The sequence below is a fragment of the Somniosus microcephalus genome, unplaced genomic scaffold (genome assembly GCF_052327205.1).
Source record: "Somniosus microcephalus isolate GS21.2 unplaced genomic scaffold, FLI_Smic_1.0 unresolved_chr4, whole genome shotgun sequence".
Lineage (NCBI taxonomy): Eukaryota > Metazoa > Chordata > Chondrichthyes > Squaliformes > Somniosidae > Somniosus > Somniosus microcephalus.
In genome coordinates, this window is record NW_028225182.1 from 18,271,434 (window position 1) to 18,284,475 (window position 13,042).

At 42.9% G+C, this 13,042-nt stretch overlaps 1 protein-coding gene across 1 annotated transcript; it reads right to left on the bottom strand.

Moving 5' to 3' along the window:
- Window positions 1-4,727: 4,727 nt before the first annotated feature.
- Window positions 4,728-5,550, bottom strand: LOC147089990 (putative G protein-coupled receptor 139). The gene has a single exon (XM_085977104.1). The coding sequence runs from the start codon at window positions 5,548-5,550 to the stop codon at window positions 4,732-4,734; it is 819 nt and encodes a 272-aa protein (XP_085833230.1). The 3' UTR covers window positions 4,728-4,731.
- Window positions 5,551-13,042: the final 7,492 nt, after the last annotated feature.

Consider the following 13,042-nt stretch of genomic DNA (forward strand, 5'->3'; position numbering starts at 1 on the left):
GCCATTTCTTTGTTCCCCATTATAAATTCCCCTGATTGTGACTGCAAGGGACCTACGCTTGAATTCACCAATCTATTTCTCTTCACATATCTACAAAAGCTTTTACAGTCAGTTTTTATGTTCCCTGAAAGCTTACTCTCTTATTCTATTTTCCCCATCTTAATTAATCCCTTTGTCCTCCATTGTTGAATCCTAAACTGCTCCCAATCCACAGGTTTACTGCTTTTTCTGGACAATTTTTATGTCCTCTCCTTGGATCTTATGCTATCCCTAATTTCCGTTGTTAGCCACGTTGAGTCACCTTTTTTGTTTTATTTTTATGCCAAACTGGGATGAACAAATGATGTAGTTCATCCATGCAGTCTTTTAATGTTTGCCATTGCCTATCCACCGTCAACCCCTTGAGTGCCATTCCCCAATCAATCCTACCCAACTCGCGCCTCAAACCATCGTAGTTTCCTTTATTTAAATTCAGGACCCTAGTCTCTGAGTCAACAACTTCATTCTCCATCTTAATGAAGAATTCTATCATATTATGAACGCTCCGACCCAAGGGGCCTTGTACAACAAGATTTCTAATTAATCCTTTCTTGTTACATAATACCCAGTCTAATATGACCTGGTCTCTGGTTGGTAAAAATAACGGGCAGAATATCCGTTACTGGACTATTGATATTAAAGGCAATTTCTGAACTTTGGCACACATAACAACACAGATGGTGGAATGATTCTCGCCCAGGTGGGATATATTGTTGAGAATTCAACATGAATTCATAATGATGGTTTAACGATAGTTTGTACAATACACTGCAACTGATTTACATAAAATACAAGCCTTATCCAAAACTGTAAACTGTGGATAATTTGGATCTGATGATGATGGCTGCAGCCGTTCAGTTAAACCAGTCACTCCAGTACGGGATCTGGTCACCTCTTTCTTCCAGAGCTCGTTAACCAGCGGGTTTCTTATTATGAGTGATGTATGGGAACCTAGGCGTGTGTTGTAACTGGTCCCGTCACTGTGCTGTACCAGGACCGGGGAGATTGCTGTTTCGGGACAAGGGAGAGTGATGGACTCAGACCCGAGAGTGAGCTGCACTGGGACAAGGGAGTGTGCTGCACTAGGACCCGGGAGTGTGCTGTACCGGGATACTGAAGAGTGCTGTACTGGGACCCGGGAGTGTGCTGTACCGGGATACTGAAGAGTGCTGTGCTGGGACCAGGGAGTGTGCTGTACCGGGATACTGAAGAGTGCTGTACTGGGACCAGGGAGTGTGCTGTACCGGGATACTGAAGAGTGCTGTACTGGGACCCGGGAGTGTGCTGTACCGGGATACTGAAGAGTGCTGTACTAGCACCCGGGAGTGTGCTGTCCCGGGATACTGAAGAGTGCTGTGCTGGGACCAGGGAGTGTGCTGTACCAGGATACTGAAGAGTGCTGTACTGGGACCAGGGAGTGTGCTGTACCGGGATACTGAAGAGTGCTGTACTGGGACCCGGGAGTGTGCTGTACCGGGATACTGAAGAGTGCTGTACTAGGACCAGGGAGTGTGCTGTACTGGGATACTGAAGAGTGCTGTACTGGGACCAGGGAGTGTGCTGTACCGGGATACTGAAGAGTGCTGTACTGGGACCCAGGAGTGTGCTCTACCGGGACAAGGGCGAGTGCTCTACTGAGACCCGAGATTGTGCTGTACTGTGACCAGGGTGTGTGCTGTACCGGGACCCGGGAGTGTTCTTTACCGGGACCTGGGAGTGAGCTGCACTGGGAAATGGGAGAGTGCTGTACCAGGACCCAGAGGGTAGCAATTACATTCCCTTCTGATATGGGCTAGAACTCTTACAGTCTATCCAACCGTGAACAATTTATCACTGGGCAAAGTGTCCTTTAGTTCTATTCATAATCTGATTTATTGAACAACAGGTAAAACTTAAAGAACATGAAGGCGATGTAATATGCACGGTGTAATATGTTCAACATCTGCATGGAAACTGTTACAAACATAATGAACTGATTTAGACTAACAAACGGGTGGAGGTTGAAAGTTTATGAACGGACATCGATTCCTTTTCCGTACCTGCCTGAGTGATGGTGCGGAGATAATATCCTTCAGTGTCTTCCTGCTGCCTTGACGTATCTCTTGTGTCTGATATGATTTTCGAGAAATCTTCCTTCAAAGATCGGCAGAGATCAGAAAATTTTTCAACACCGAGGTACTAAACACTCAATGATTGACGGGACATTGCGAACTAATGGTATAGTTCGTGGAAATATTTACAAAAACCGCTCAGTCCCAAACTACCCCTGGAGTGCGAGTTCAGCACATGAATGTCTAAAGCAGCAAACTGCTCTTGGGCAAGTATCTGCTCAAACCACAGCTGTAAATAGCCCATGTCTGGGTCCTACTTCTGGGAAAATGACAGCAAGGCGCGAACTATAATATGAGCTTACTTTTAAAATTGGCCAAGATTGTGAAATGTTTCAGAAAATATAAAGAATTTTAGAGGCACGGGAGTAAATTCCACAGGATAGATGCCAAAAATACCATTAGAATTCTCTTTGAATTAATTTGACCATCATTTCGAAGGGCTATTTAACTCCGTTCTGCAACTCCTCTCTGAATTTCCTCTGGGTCACTGCATAAATAAAAGTTTTTGTGCAGCAACTCAGGAGCTGGAGCATGAAGCCGATTTCCCGAACAAATGCCGGCGCAGAAACAGGATATCTCAATCAAGAACAGACCATGAACACCACCCACAGCAGTATGAAATTCCCCGATACAAGAAACAATACAATCATGGATTTCCTTCGGTTCTCCATCTCTGGATCACTGGGACTCTCACCACTGCTCAAACTCCGGAGTCTGCTGCGGGCTCTGCTGGCCACTAAAATGTGTTTGATAGTCAATGCATTGAACAGAAAAATCAAAAGAAATGGAATAAATGGTGTTAAAATATAATGCATTAATTCAACCACGGCCCAGACCAGGGAAAGAGCAACACGGGGTTTCACACGGCAAAACCGGGGACTGTTAGAAAGCCAATATTCATGTAAATATTGAAAATACCATGAAATGTTCTTCAAAAAGCTCAGCACAGTTACTGTTCCTAGAACCACAGTGTTGTACCAGGACCGTGGAGTCTGCTGTACCGGGACAAGTGAGATTGTTGTACTGAGACCCGAGAGCGAGCTGCACTTGGACAAGGGAGAGTGCTGTACCAGATCCGGGGAGTTTGCTGTAAATGGACAAGGGAGAGTGCCATACTAGACCCGAGAGTGTGCTGCACTGGGACAAGGGAAAGTGCTGTGCTGGGACCCGTGAATATGCTGTACCGGGATACTGAAGAGTGATGTACGGAGACCCAGGATTGTGCTGTACTGGGACCCAGGAGTGTGCTACACTGGGAAATTGGAGAATGCTGAACCGGGACCCTAACTGTAGCAAATACATTCCCTTCTGATCTGGCCTAGATCTCTTACAGCCTACCCAACTGTGGAAATATTTATCACTGGGAAAAGTTACTGTTAGTTCTATTCACAATCTGCTTTATTGAACAACAGGTAAAACATATGGAACACTGGGCATGATAGAATATGCTTGGCGTAATCAGTTCAACATCTGCATGGAAACTGTTTCAAACATAAAGAACTGATTTAGACTACCGAACGGGGTGGTGAGGGGAAATATATGGACAGCCATCGATTCCTTTTCTCTATCTGCCTCAGTGATGGTGCAGAGATTAATATCACAGAATCACAGAAACCCCACAGTGCAGATAGAGGCCATTTCGGCCCATCGAGCCTGCACCGACACATATCCCACCTGATCCCCGTAACCCCACGTATTTAATCCCCCTGACACTAAGGGTCAATTTATCATAGCCAATCAACCTAACCCGCACATCTTTGGACTGTGGGAGGAAACCGGAGCACCCGGAGGAAACCCACGCAAACACGGGGAGAATGTGCAAACTCCACACAGACAGTCGCCCGAGGCCGGATTCGAACCCGGGTCCCTGGCGCTGTGAGGCAACAGTGCTAACCACTATGCCACCGTGCTGCCCTTCATAGTCTTCCTGCTGCCTTGATGTATTTCTTGTGTCTGATAAGATTTTCGACAAATCTTCCTTCAAAGACCAGCAGAGATCAGAAACATTTTCAACACTGAGGTACTAAGCACTCAATGATTGACGGGACATTGCGAACTAATGGTATAGTGTGGAGAAATATTCACGAAAGGCAGTAGAGGCCAATTCATATACCACAGAATGGCAGTAGAGGCCAATTCATTAAATATATTCAAAAAGGAGTTGGATATATTTCTTAAGGCTAAAGGGATCAAGGGGTATTGGGAGAAAGCAGGGACCAGGTACTGAACTTGGATGATCAGCCATGATTGCATTGAATGGTGGAGCAGGCTCGATGGGCTGAATGGCCTACTCCTGCTCCTATCTTCTATGTAAAAATCGGTGATTCCCAAAATAACCCTGGAGTACGAGCTCAGCACATGACTGTCTAAAGCAGCAAACTGCTCTTGGGCAAGTATCTGCTCAAACCCATGTCTGGGTCCCACTCCTGGGAAAATGACAGCAAGGCGCGAACTATAATATGAGCTTACTTTTAAGATCCGAGCAGATTGTGAAATGCTTGAGAAAATATAATGAATTTTAGATACCCGAAAAGTGAATTGTACAGGATAGATGACAAAATACATGATAATATTAGAATTGTCACCGAATTAATTTGACCATCTTTTCGAAGGGATATTTAACTCCGTTCTGCAACTCCCCTCTGAATTTCCTCTGGGTAATTGCATAAATAAAAGTGTTTGTGCAGCAACTCAGGAGCTGGAGCATGAAGCCGATTTCTGGTACAAATGTGGGCAGAGAAACAGGATATCCCAAGTAATCAAATCGTCTCATTATAGAACAAACCATGAACACCACCCACAGCAGTATGAAATTCCCTGATATAACAAACAGTACAATCATGGATTTCCTTCGGCTCTCCATCTCTGGGTCACTGGGACTCTCGCCATTGCTCTGACTCCGCAGTCTGCTGCGGGCTCTGCTGGCCACTAAAATGTGTCTGACGGTCAATGCATTGAAGAGTAGAATCAAAAGAAATGGAATAAATGGTGTTAAAATATAATGCATTAATTCAACCACGGCCCAGACCAGGGAAAGAGACACACGGGGTTTCACACGGCAAAACCAGGGACTGTTAGAAAGCCAATATTCATGTAAATATTGAAAATACCATGAAATGTTCTTCAAAAAGCTCAGCACAGTTACTGTTCCTAGAACCACAGCCGCCGTTTTTTCAGTGCAATATTTCGATTTCAGCTTCTGGCAACAAATGGCCACAAATCGATCAAAGGTGAAAGCGACGGTGAACCAGACAGAACAGTCTGTGGCCGCATAAAGCAGGACAGCGTGTATATTACATACCTTCACGTGCAACAGAAAAATAAATTGATCCCGATAAACAATAGGAATCTGCCTCAGTATCAGAGCGAGGATAACGACCAGTAGATCCACCGCTGCCATGGCCACCAGGTAGCGAGTGACACATTTGGAGAGACCATACTTTCCCCGAGACAGAATCGCAATTGTCACTACGTTAACTGTAAGCAAGAGGAAAATAGGGAAATTATTCTCCTGACAATGAATGCATACAGTAGTTTGATGCGTTTCCGATCAAATAACGTAGTAGGTTATATAACAGTTACTTTTTCGTTCTTCACAGTAACATGAAATGCGCCAAGATTTTTGCTTTTTACTTTTCTTCCAGTGATGGAACCTGAATATATTATCTGTGACTGGGCTTCATGGAGATGTTGTTTGCAATCAGAGCAATCAGTAATGCATTGATAAATAGGTGGTGCAACGGGATCGAATGAAACATTATTTGAAACATAAACTGATTTTAGAATACATGCCAAAGTAACCAATCGGGAAGTGGAAGTTCACCTACACATGATCCAATGGGAGAAGGAAAAGGTGGGATGTTTGCAGGTTTGAATTGCAGAGGGTGTGACCAAGTTTTTGGGGTGATTCAACTGAACTTAATGTCCCGAAATGGGGATGTGATAAAAGAGGATTGGGATGAAGAGGGGTGCAAGAATCGATGGTGCTCTGAGAATGGGATCCTAAGTTGACAACACCCAGTCTCTGTGCTCATAGATGGACTATAGTCAATTGTCCAAGACATTGAGCGCATCTGTACAATGGTACAAACCCAGCCTGGCCATCCAATGTTTGTAATCTTCATAATAGGAACAAAGGAATTGCTGGAAGTAAAACGACTGCAGTTCATCGAAATCATCTTGTAGCCTCAGGGTAGAGAGAAGTTTAGTCCAAGTTTTATCGACTGTTACACTTGTAACAATTGTACTTTGTTCTAAATAGTGGAATAATATGACTGACACTATAATGGCTCAGATTCTGCGGTCAGATGCGAAGTGATGGTGCTCGCCGCTGACCTCGAAGAATGCGGCCCACCATGATCTAGTTATCTCTGTGGCATCGATATCACCTCACCGACATTAATTTGAAACTGACACCAAGTATAGGGGATCTCCAGCGTCCAGAAATAGTGATGTTATGAAGCTGGCTAAGCAGCAATTCACCTTGAAAAATTCTCAGAGAGCAAACCAGGAAGTAAAATGCGTTGATTATCATTCACTTTTTAATCATTTTACAGGGAGCGAAATAAAGATTGGCACATACACATGGGAATAAAGTAAAAGCTGCAGTATCGTAAACAACCTTTCTAATAAAATATAATAAAAAATCATAGAATTTTTTTCATAGTGGTAACATTTGACATTCCACAGGTATAAAATTCGTTTTGCAGGGCCAGAACGGGTGTTCAGCAGTAACAGTAATTATGACTCAGAACGCCGTTAAAACACATTCATCAACGATTAACATTTTGGGATTTTTATTAGAGCGATATTCCAGCGTAATATCTTAAGTCAGTTAAGTGGTTTCAATTGATTTCCACGGAACGTTCAACAGTGAGCCCTGTGAAGGAGCAGGGGATGAATGAAACCAATTCTGGATATCCACTTTTAACTGCGCATGTACATACTCCGGAAGTTGCTGTCAGATTCACCGTTGTAATAATGGCAAAGGCTCGCAGTTTTGCTGTCCATGTCGGTGAAAATTCCGGGCCATTATATCAACGTGGGATTTCATAAGCTAGAATCATTCAATCACAGAATAGTTCAACACAGAAGGAGGCCATTTTGCCCATCGAGCCTGCGCCAGCAACTATTTGAATTCTATTCAAATACTGTGACTCTTGCTCTTTTCCTCCAGTGTCTGAGTACAGTAGGCTTTCACTTCATATAGGGAAGCGGAAACAATCCAATATCGAGTGAGTTCACGATCAGAATACTTCCATTGCAATGAATTTGCATTCGATCAGTGATATGAAGAACGGTACCAGGTAGGCAGCTGATTATATTGATAATGCAGATTCATTGTTTGCAATAAAGACATGAAATAAGCTGCTTAATAATAAACCATGATTCAAGCTTAGAATTATAATTTAACAATTCAGAGCCAGTAACATGATGTAAAACGTTATGAATGGGAGTTCACATCAGTAGAGCAGGGACCGTTATCAAACACACACAAGAGCAATGCACAGAATGGAAGACATACAGGAGGAATGAAAGAAAGAACGAAAGAATGAAAGAAAGAATGAAAGAAAGAAAGAGCGAAAAGAGGATATAATTGCATTAGTTTAGCTCCTTGCATGCACACGTGATGCCCCATAGCGCTTTTCAGACATCGAAGTATTTTCGAGATGTATTCATTGCTGTAATGTAAGGAAAGTAATAAAATAAAGAGTTGGACACACGGACTAAGATACCACATTCTGATAATCTTGGGTTACTGAAGTACCAGCTGCAGGTAGTAACTTACCCGGGACACCAACCGCAGCCAGGATGTGATAGTAGATATTTTGTTTATCATTAATGGCCCATAGAATCTTTAGCTTGATCAGAAAACCAAGAGACATTCTCCCCCTTCCGGGTAGAATCGTTGATTCGATAGTTGGTGTTGACGCTGGGAGCAATTCACCGATTGATGTATTGAGAAGATTCCCCTATTTATAGGAGAGCGAATCCATCCGGTCAGAAAATCGGGTCCCCTGTTGAGTCGCTTTATTACATTCACTGAACAAACAGATGAAGTCAACAAGTTTCACTCCAAGACTTTGAAAAGCAACAGCGGAATTCCAATTAGATAAAACCCCGAAGACCAGGATAAATGCTGCACCTTCATACACACATACAAGTCTGACAATCCTAACAAGAATTTCCACAGTTCCATTTTCATAATAAAATTAAACGAAATACTAGGAATCATAGAATCATAGAAATTTACAGCACTTTCAGCTCATCGTGTCTGTGCAGACCGAAAAAGAGCTATCCAGCCTAATCCCACTTTCCAGCTCTTGGTCCATAGCCTTGTAAATTATGGCTTTTCAAATGCATATCCAAGTACGTTTTAAATGTGCTGAGGGCTTCTGCCTCTACCACTCTTTCAAACAGTGAGTCCATGGCCTCCATCACTCTCTGGGTGAAAAATGTTCTCCTCAACTCTGCTCTAATTCTTCTACCAATAACTTTAAACTCTGCCACCTGTTCATTGACCTCTCTGCTAAGGAAAATAGGTATTTACTATTCACTCTATCTAGGCCACTCATATGTTTATACACTTCAATTAATTCTCCCCTCAGCCTCCTCTTTTTCAAAGATAAAATACCCAGACTTCCTAACTTTCATCAGAGCTAAAAGTTTCCAGTCCTGGCAACATCCACGTAAATCTCCTCTGCACCACCTCTAGTGCAATCACATCCTTCCTGTGATGTGGTGACCAGAACTGTATGCCGCACTCTAACTGTGGCCAACTTTTATTTTATATATTTCAAGCAGAACCTCCTTGCTCTTATATTCTATATCTCGAATAACAAAGGAAAATATCCCGTATGCCTTTTTAACCCCAGTATCTACCTGCCCTGCTACCTTCATGGATCTGTGGACATGCACTCCAACTCCTTCTGTTCCACTACACTATTCAGTATCCTGCCATTTATTATGCATTCCCTTGCCTTGTTTGCCCACCCCAAATGCATTACCTTACAGCTCCCCGGATTGAATTGCATTAACCACTTTTCTGCTCACCTGACCAATCCATTGCTATCTTCCTGCACACTACAGCCTGCTTCCTCACTTATGATATGAAAAATAAAAATATTCCCAACAACCACCACACCCTCTGACCCCTGCGGTGAACCTTCCACAGATTCTCCTGAAATGCAGTTTGTTTCCCGTATTTTCTGGTATTATTTCCGATTTCCAGCATCCACAGTGTTTTGTTTTTGTTTTAGGAATTGATCACCGCTAGTCTGAGTTTTATTCTGGGCTCGCTATTTAATAAAGAAATTGAGCAGGACACATGTAATCAAGTTGTATGCTGTGCAGTAAAATGATGGAAATAAATAACTAAATAAAACAAAAAAAAGGAAAGACAGCAAGAAAGGTGCTTAAACCCATCGCTGGAAAATGCACGGTGCTCTCAGTGAAGAGGAAAGCCTTTTGGCCAGTGCTCCTGGTGCTGATATACTCCATCGCATATGACACCTTCAAGTGCATAAAGTTCTTCAGTAGGAAGGAGGCTTTGTGTAACGTCAGCCTTCGAAGGAAAGGCACATCGAAGAGCAGGGCTCAGCTGCCAGCAGTTGGAGCGACTATAATTTGATAAAATGGTAACTGAACTTTCAAGACTGGGCTGTTTCCAATGACTCAGATCCAAGGAATCGACTGTTTCTGGTCATTGAGATCACAGGACTGGTCTGTTTCTGGTCACTGAGATCACAGGGCTGGGTTGTTTCTGCTCGCTGTGATCAAAGGACTCTGCTGTTTCTCGTCACTGAGATCACAGGACTGGTCTGTTTCTGGTCACTGAGATCACAGGGATGGGTTGCTTCTGCTCGCTGTGATCAAAGGACTCTGCTGTTTCTCATCACTGAAGTCCCAGGACTGGGCTGTTTCTGTTCACTCAGATGACAGGACTGGACTATTTATGGTCACTGAGATCACAGGATTGGGCTGTTTCTTCTCACTGACGTCCCAGGACTTGGCTGTGTCTGTTCACTGAGATCACAGGACTGGGCTGTTTCTGTCACTGAGATCGCAGGACTGGGCTGTTTCTGGTCACTGATATCAAAGAACTGGGCTGTTTCTGGTCACTGAAATCAAATGACTGGGCTGTTTCTTGTCACTGAGATCACAGGCCTGTGCTGCTTCTGATCAATGTAGCGACCTTGTCCAATGTGAAAGAAATTAAATGGTGGGAGGGCAGTAACACTGAGCGGCATCTGGCACTGCAGTGCCTCCACTGGCGGGAGTATGTACTTTCAGCGCTGTCCGAAAATATATACACGTGCACACATTTTCTCTCTCACACACACACTCTGACACGCGCTCACAGACACACACGCACTTTCTAGCATTGGTCGATAGAGTGTGATCAAGATAGGCCCCTTGGCTTATTTCCCCACCTTTCCCCACCAGAGTGGTATTGATCTATTTTGTCATGTTTCCATCTTTACCCCCAACGAAAGAGCTGGGTTGGAGCAGGATACCAAAGCCAGCATTGTAGAGCCTGACTTTTCTTCTATGTCAGGGTGCTGCTGCGAATTGTATGTTTCTGATTCAACTTCTGCTTGGTCTGTGGACGAAATATTCTTTTATTATAAACGGGTGTAATAAAATAATGAAGAGCTTCCAGCTGGTGCTCATTTCATGTAGTTTCAATGTGTTTTAAACATCGTTTCTATCAGTCCTGATGTGTGTGAGCACACAGTCCGACACACACACACATCTGATGTGTACATGTATGTGCGCATGTACAGTGACACACACACACACATACACACATATGCTCAAACGCCCACACATATAAAGTCCTACACACACTAAATCATACATTGACACACATACAAATTGAAATACAGATGCATACAGACAAAAACACGGGCACTCATTCAAACACATGCATTCATAAACAGACAGGTGCTTATATAAACAAATACACACAAAATGCACATTCATACACATGCGCAAACACATAAACACAAATATTGAGAGTGCTACACCAACATATAGAAACATACATGCAAGCTTACATATAATTACACAAATGCACACAATTTCGCCTGGAGCCATTCCTGTTTAGATAGATTTAGTGGTTTTATGTAAGTCTACAAAGGTCTAGGTGAATCTTGCAGCGCTGAGGTGATTCTTGTAGGATTCAGATGAATCTCGTAGGTATCCACTGTGGGGTTCAGATTCTATGGGCAATTAAAGATGTACAAAATATCTACTACCCCATCCTGGCTGCGGTCGGTGTCCCGGGTAAGTTACTACCTGCAGCTGTTACTTCAGTAACCCGAGATTAACAGAATGTTCCATCTTAGTCCGCATGTCCAACTCATTACTTTATTGTATCCCTTAAATTATAGCAATGAATAAAGTTCAAAAATTGTTCGATGTCTGAAAAGTGCTTTGGTGCATCCTGCATTCGGGAAAGGACCTACAACTTATTCAAATATTTCCTCATTTCATTATTTCTGTCTTTGTTTCTTTATTAATTTCATTATTTTTTTCTATAGTTATTTCTTTCTACCTTTCTTTGTTTCTGTCTTTCTTTCGTACATTCTTTCCTTTTTCATTTATTCCTGTCTGTCTTCTGTTCTGTGCATTGCTCTTGTGTGTGTTTGATAAGATTCCCTGCTCCACTGATCTGAACCCCTATTCATAACGTCATGTTACAGTTTCTAAATTGTTAAGTTATAATTCTAAGCTTGAGTCATTTTTTATTATTATTCAGCTCTTTGAAGACTTTATTACAAATAAGGAATCTGCATTATTAATGATTACTGTGTCCTGTATGGCCATTAGTAGTCCCATTTCAGAAATCTTATTAAGATCTCGATGTTCTGTCAGACAATGGAACCAGCCATGTTTCATATTCTCTTAATAAAATGTTGGTCCGTTACATTCAGAAATGAGAGAATTTATAATGGGGAACAAGGAAATGGCTGAGCAATTAAACACATACTTTGGATCTGTCTTCACAGAATCACAGAATCACAGAAACCCCACAGTGCAGATAGAGGCCATTTCGGCCCATCGAGCCTGCACCGACACATATCCCACCCTATTACCGTAACCCCATGTATTTAATCCCCCTAACACTAAGGGTCAATTTATCATAGCCAATCAACCTAACCTGCACATCTTTGGACTGTGGGAGGAAACCGGAGCACCCGGAGAAAACCCACACAAACACGGGGAGAATGTGCAAACTCCACACAGACAGTCGCCCGAGGCCGGATTCGAACCTGGGTCCCTGGCGCTGTGAGGCAACAGTGCTAATGGAAGAGGACACAAATAACTTCCCAGAAATGCTAGGGAACCAATGGTTTAGTGAGAAGGAGGAATTAAAGGAAATTAGTATTCGTAAAAATAAAGTACTGGAGAAATTAATGGGACTGAAAGCCGATAAATCTGCAGGGCCTGATAATCTGCATCCCTGAGTATTAAAGAGGCAGCCATGGAAATAGTGGATGCATTGGTTGTCATCTTCCAAAATTCTATATATTATGGAACATTTCCTGCAGATTGGAGGGTGGCAAACGTAACCCCACTATTTAAAAAAGGAGGGAGAGAGAATGCAGGAACTACAGCCCAGTTAGCCTAACATCAGTCGTCGGGAAAATGCTAGGGTCTATTAGAAAGGATGTGATAACAGGACACTTAGACAATATCAACGGGATTAAACAAGCTCAACATGGATTTATGAAAGGGAAATCGTGTTTGACACACCTACTGGAGGTTTTGGAGAATGTAACTGGTAGAACAGGTAAGGGAGAACCACTGGATGTGGTGCATTTGGATTTTCAGAAGGCCGTTGAAAAAGTCCCACAGAAGAGGCTGTGTGCAAAATTAAAGTACAT

Coding starts and splice junctions, on each gene's coding strand:
- LOC147089990 (XM_085977104.1), bottom strand. CDS start 5,550: ATGGCAGCGGTGGATCTACTGGTCGTTATCCTCGCTCTGATACTGAGG.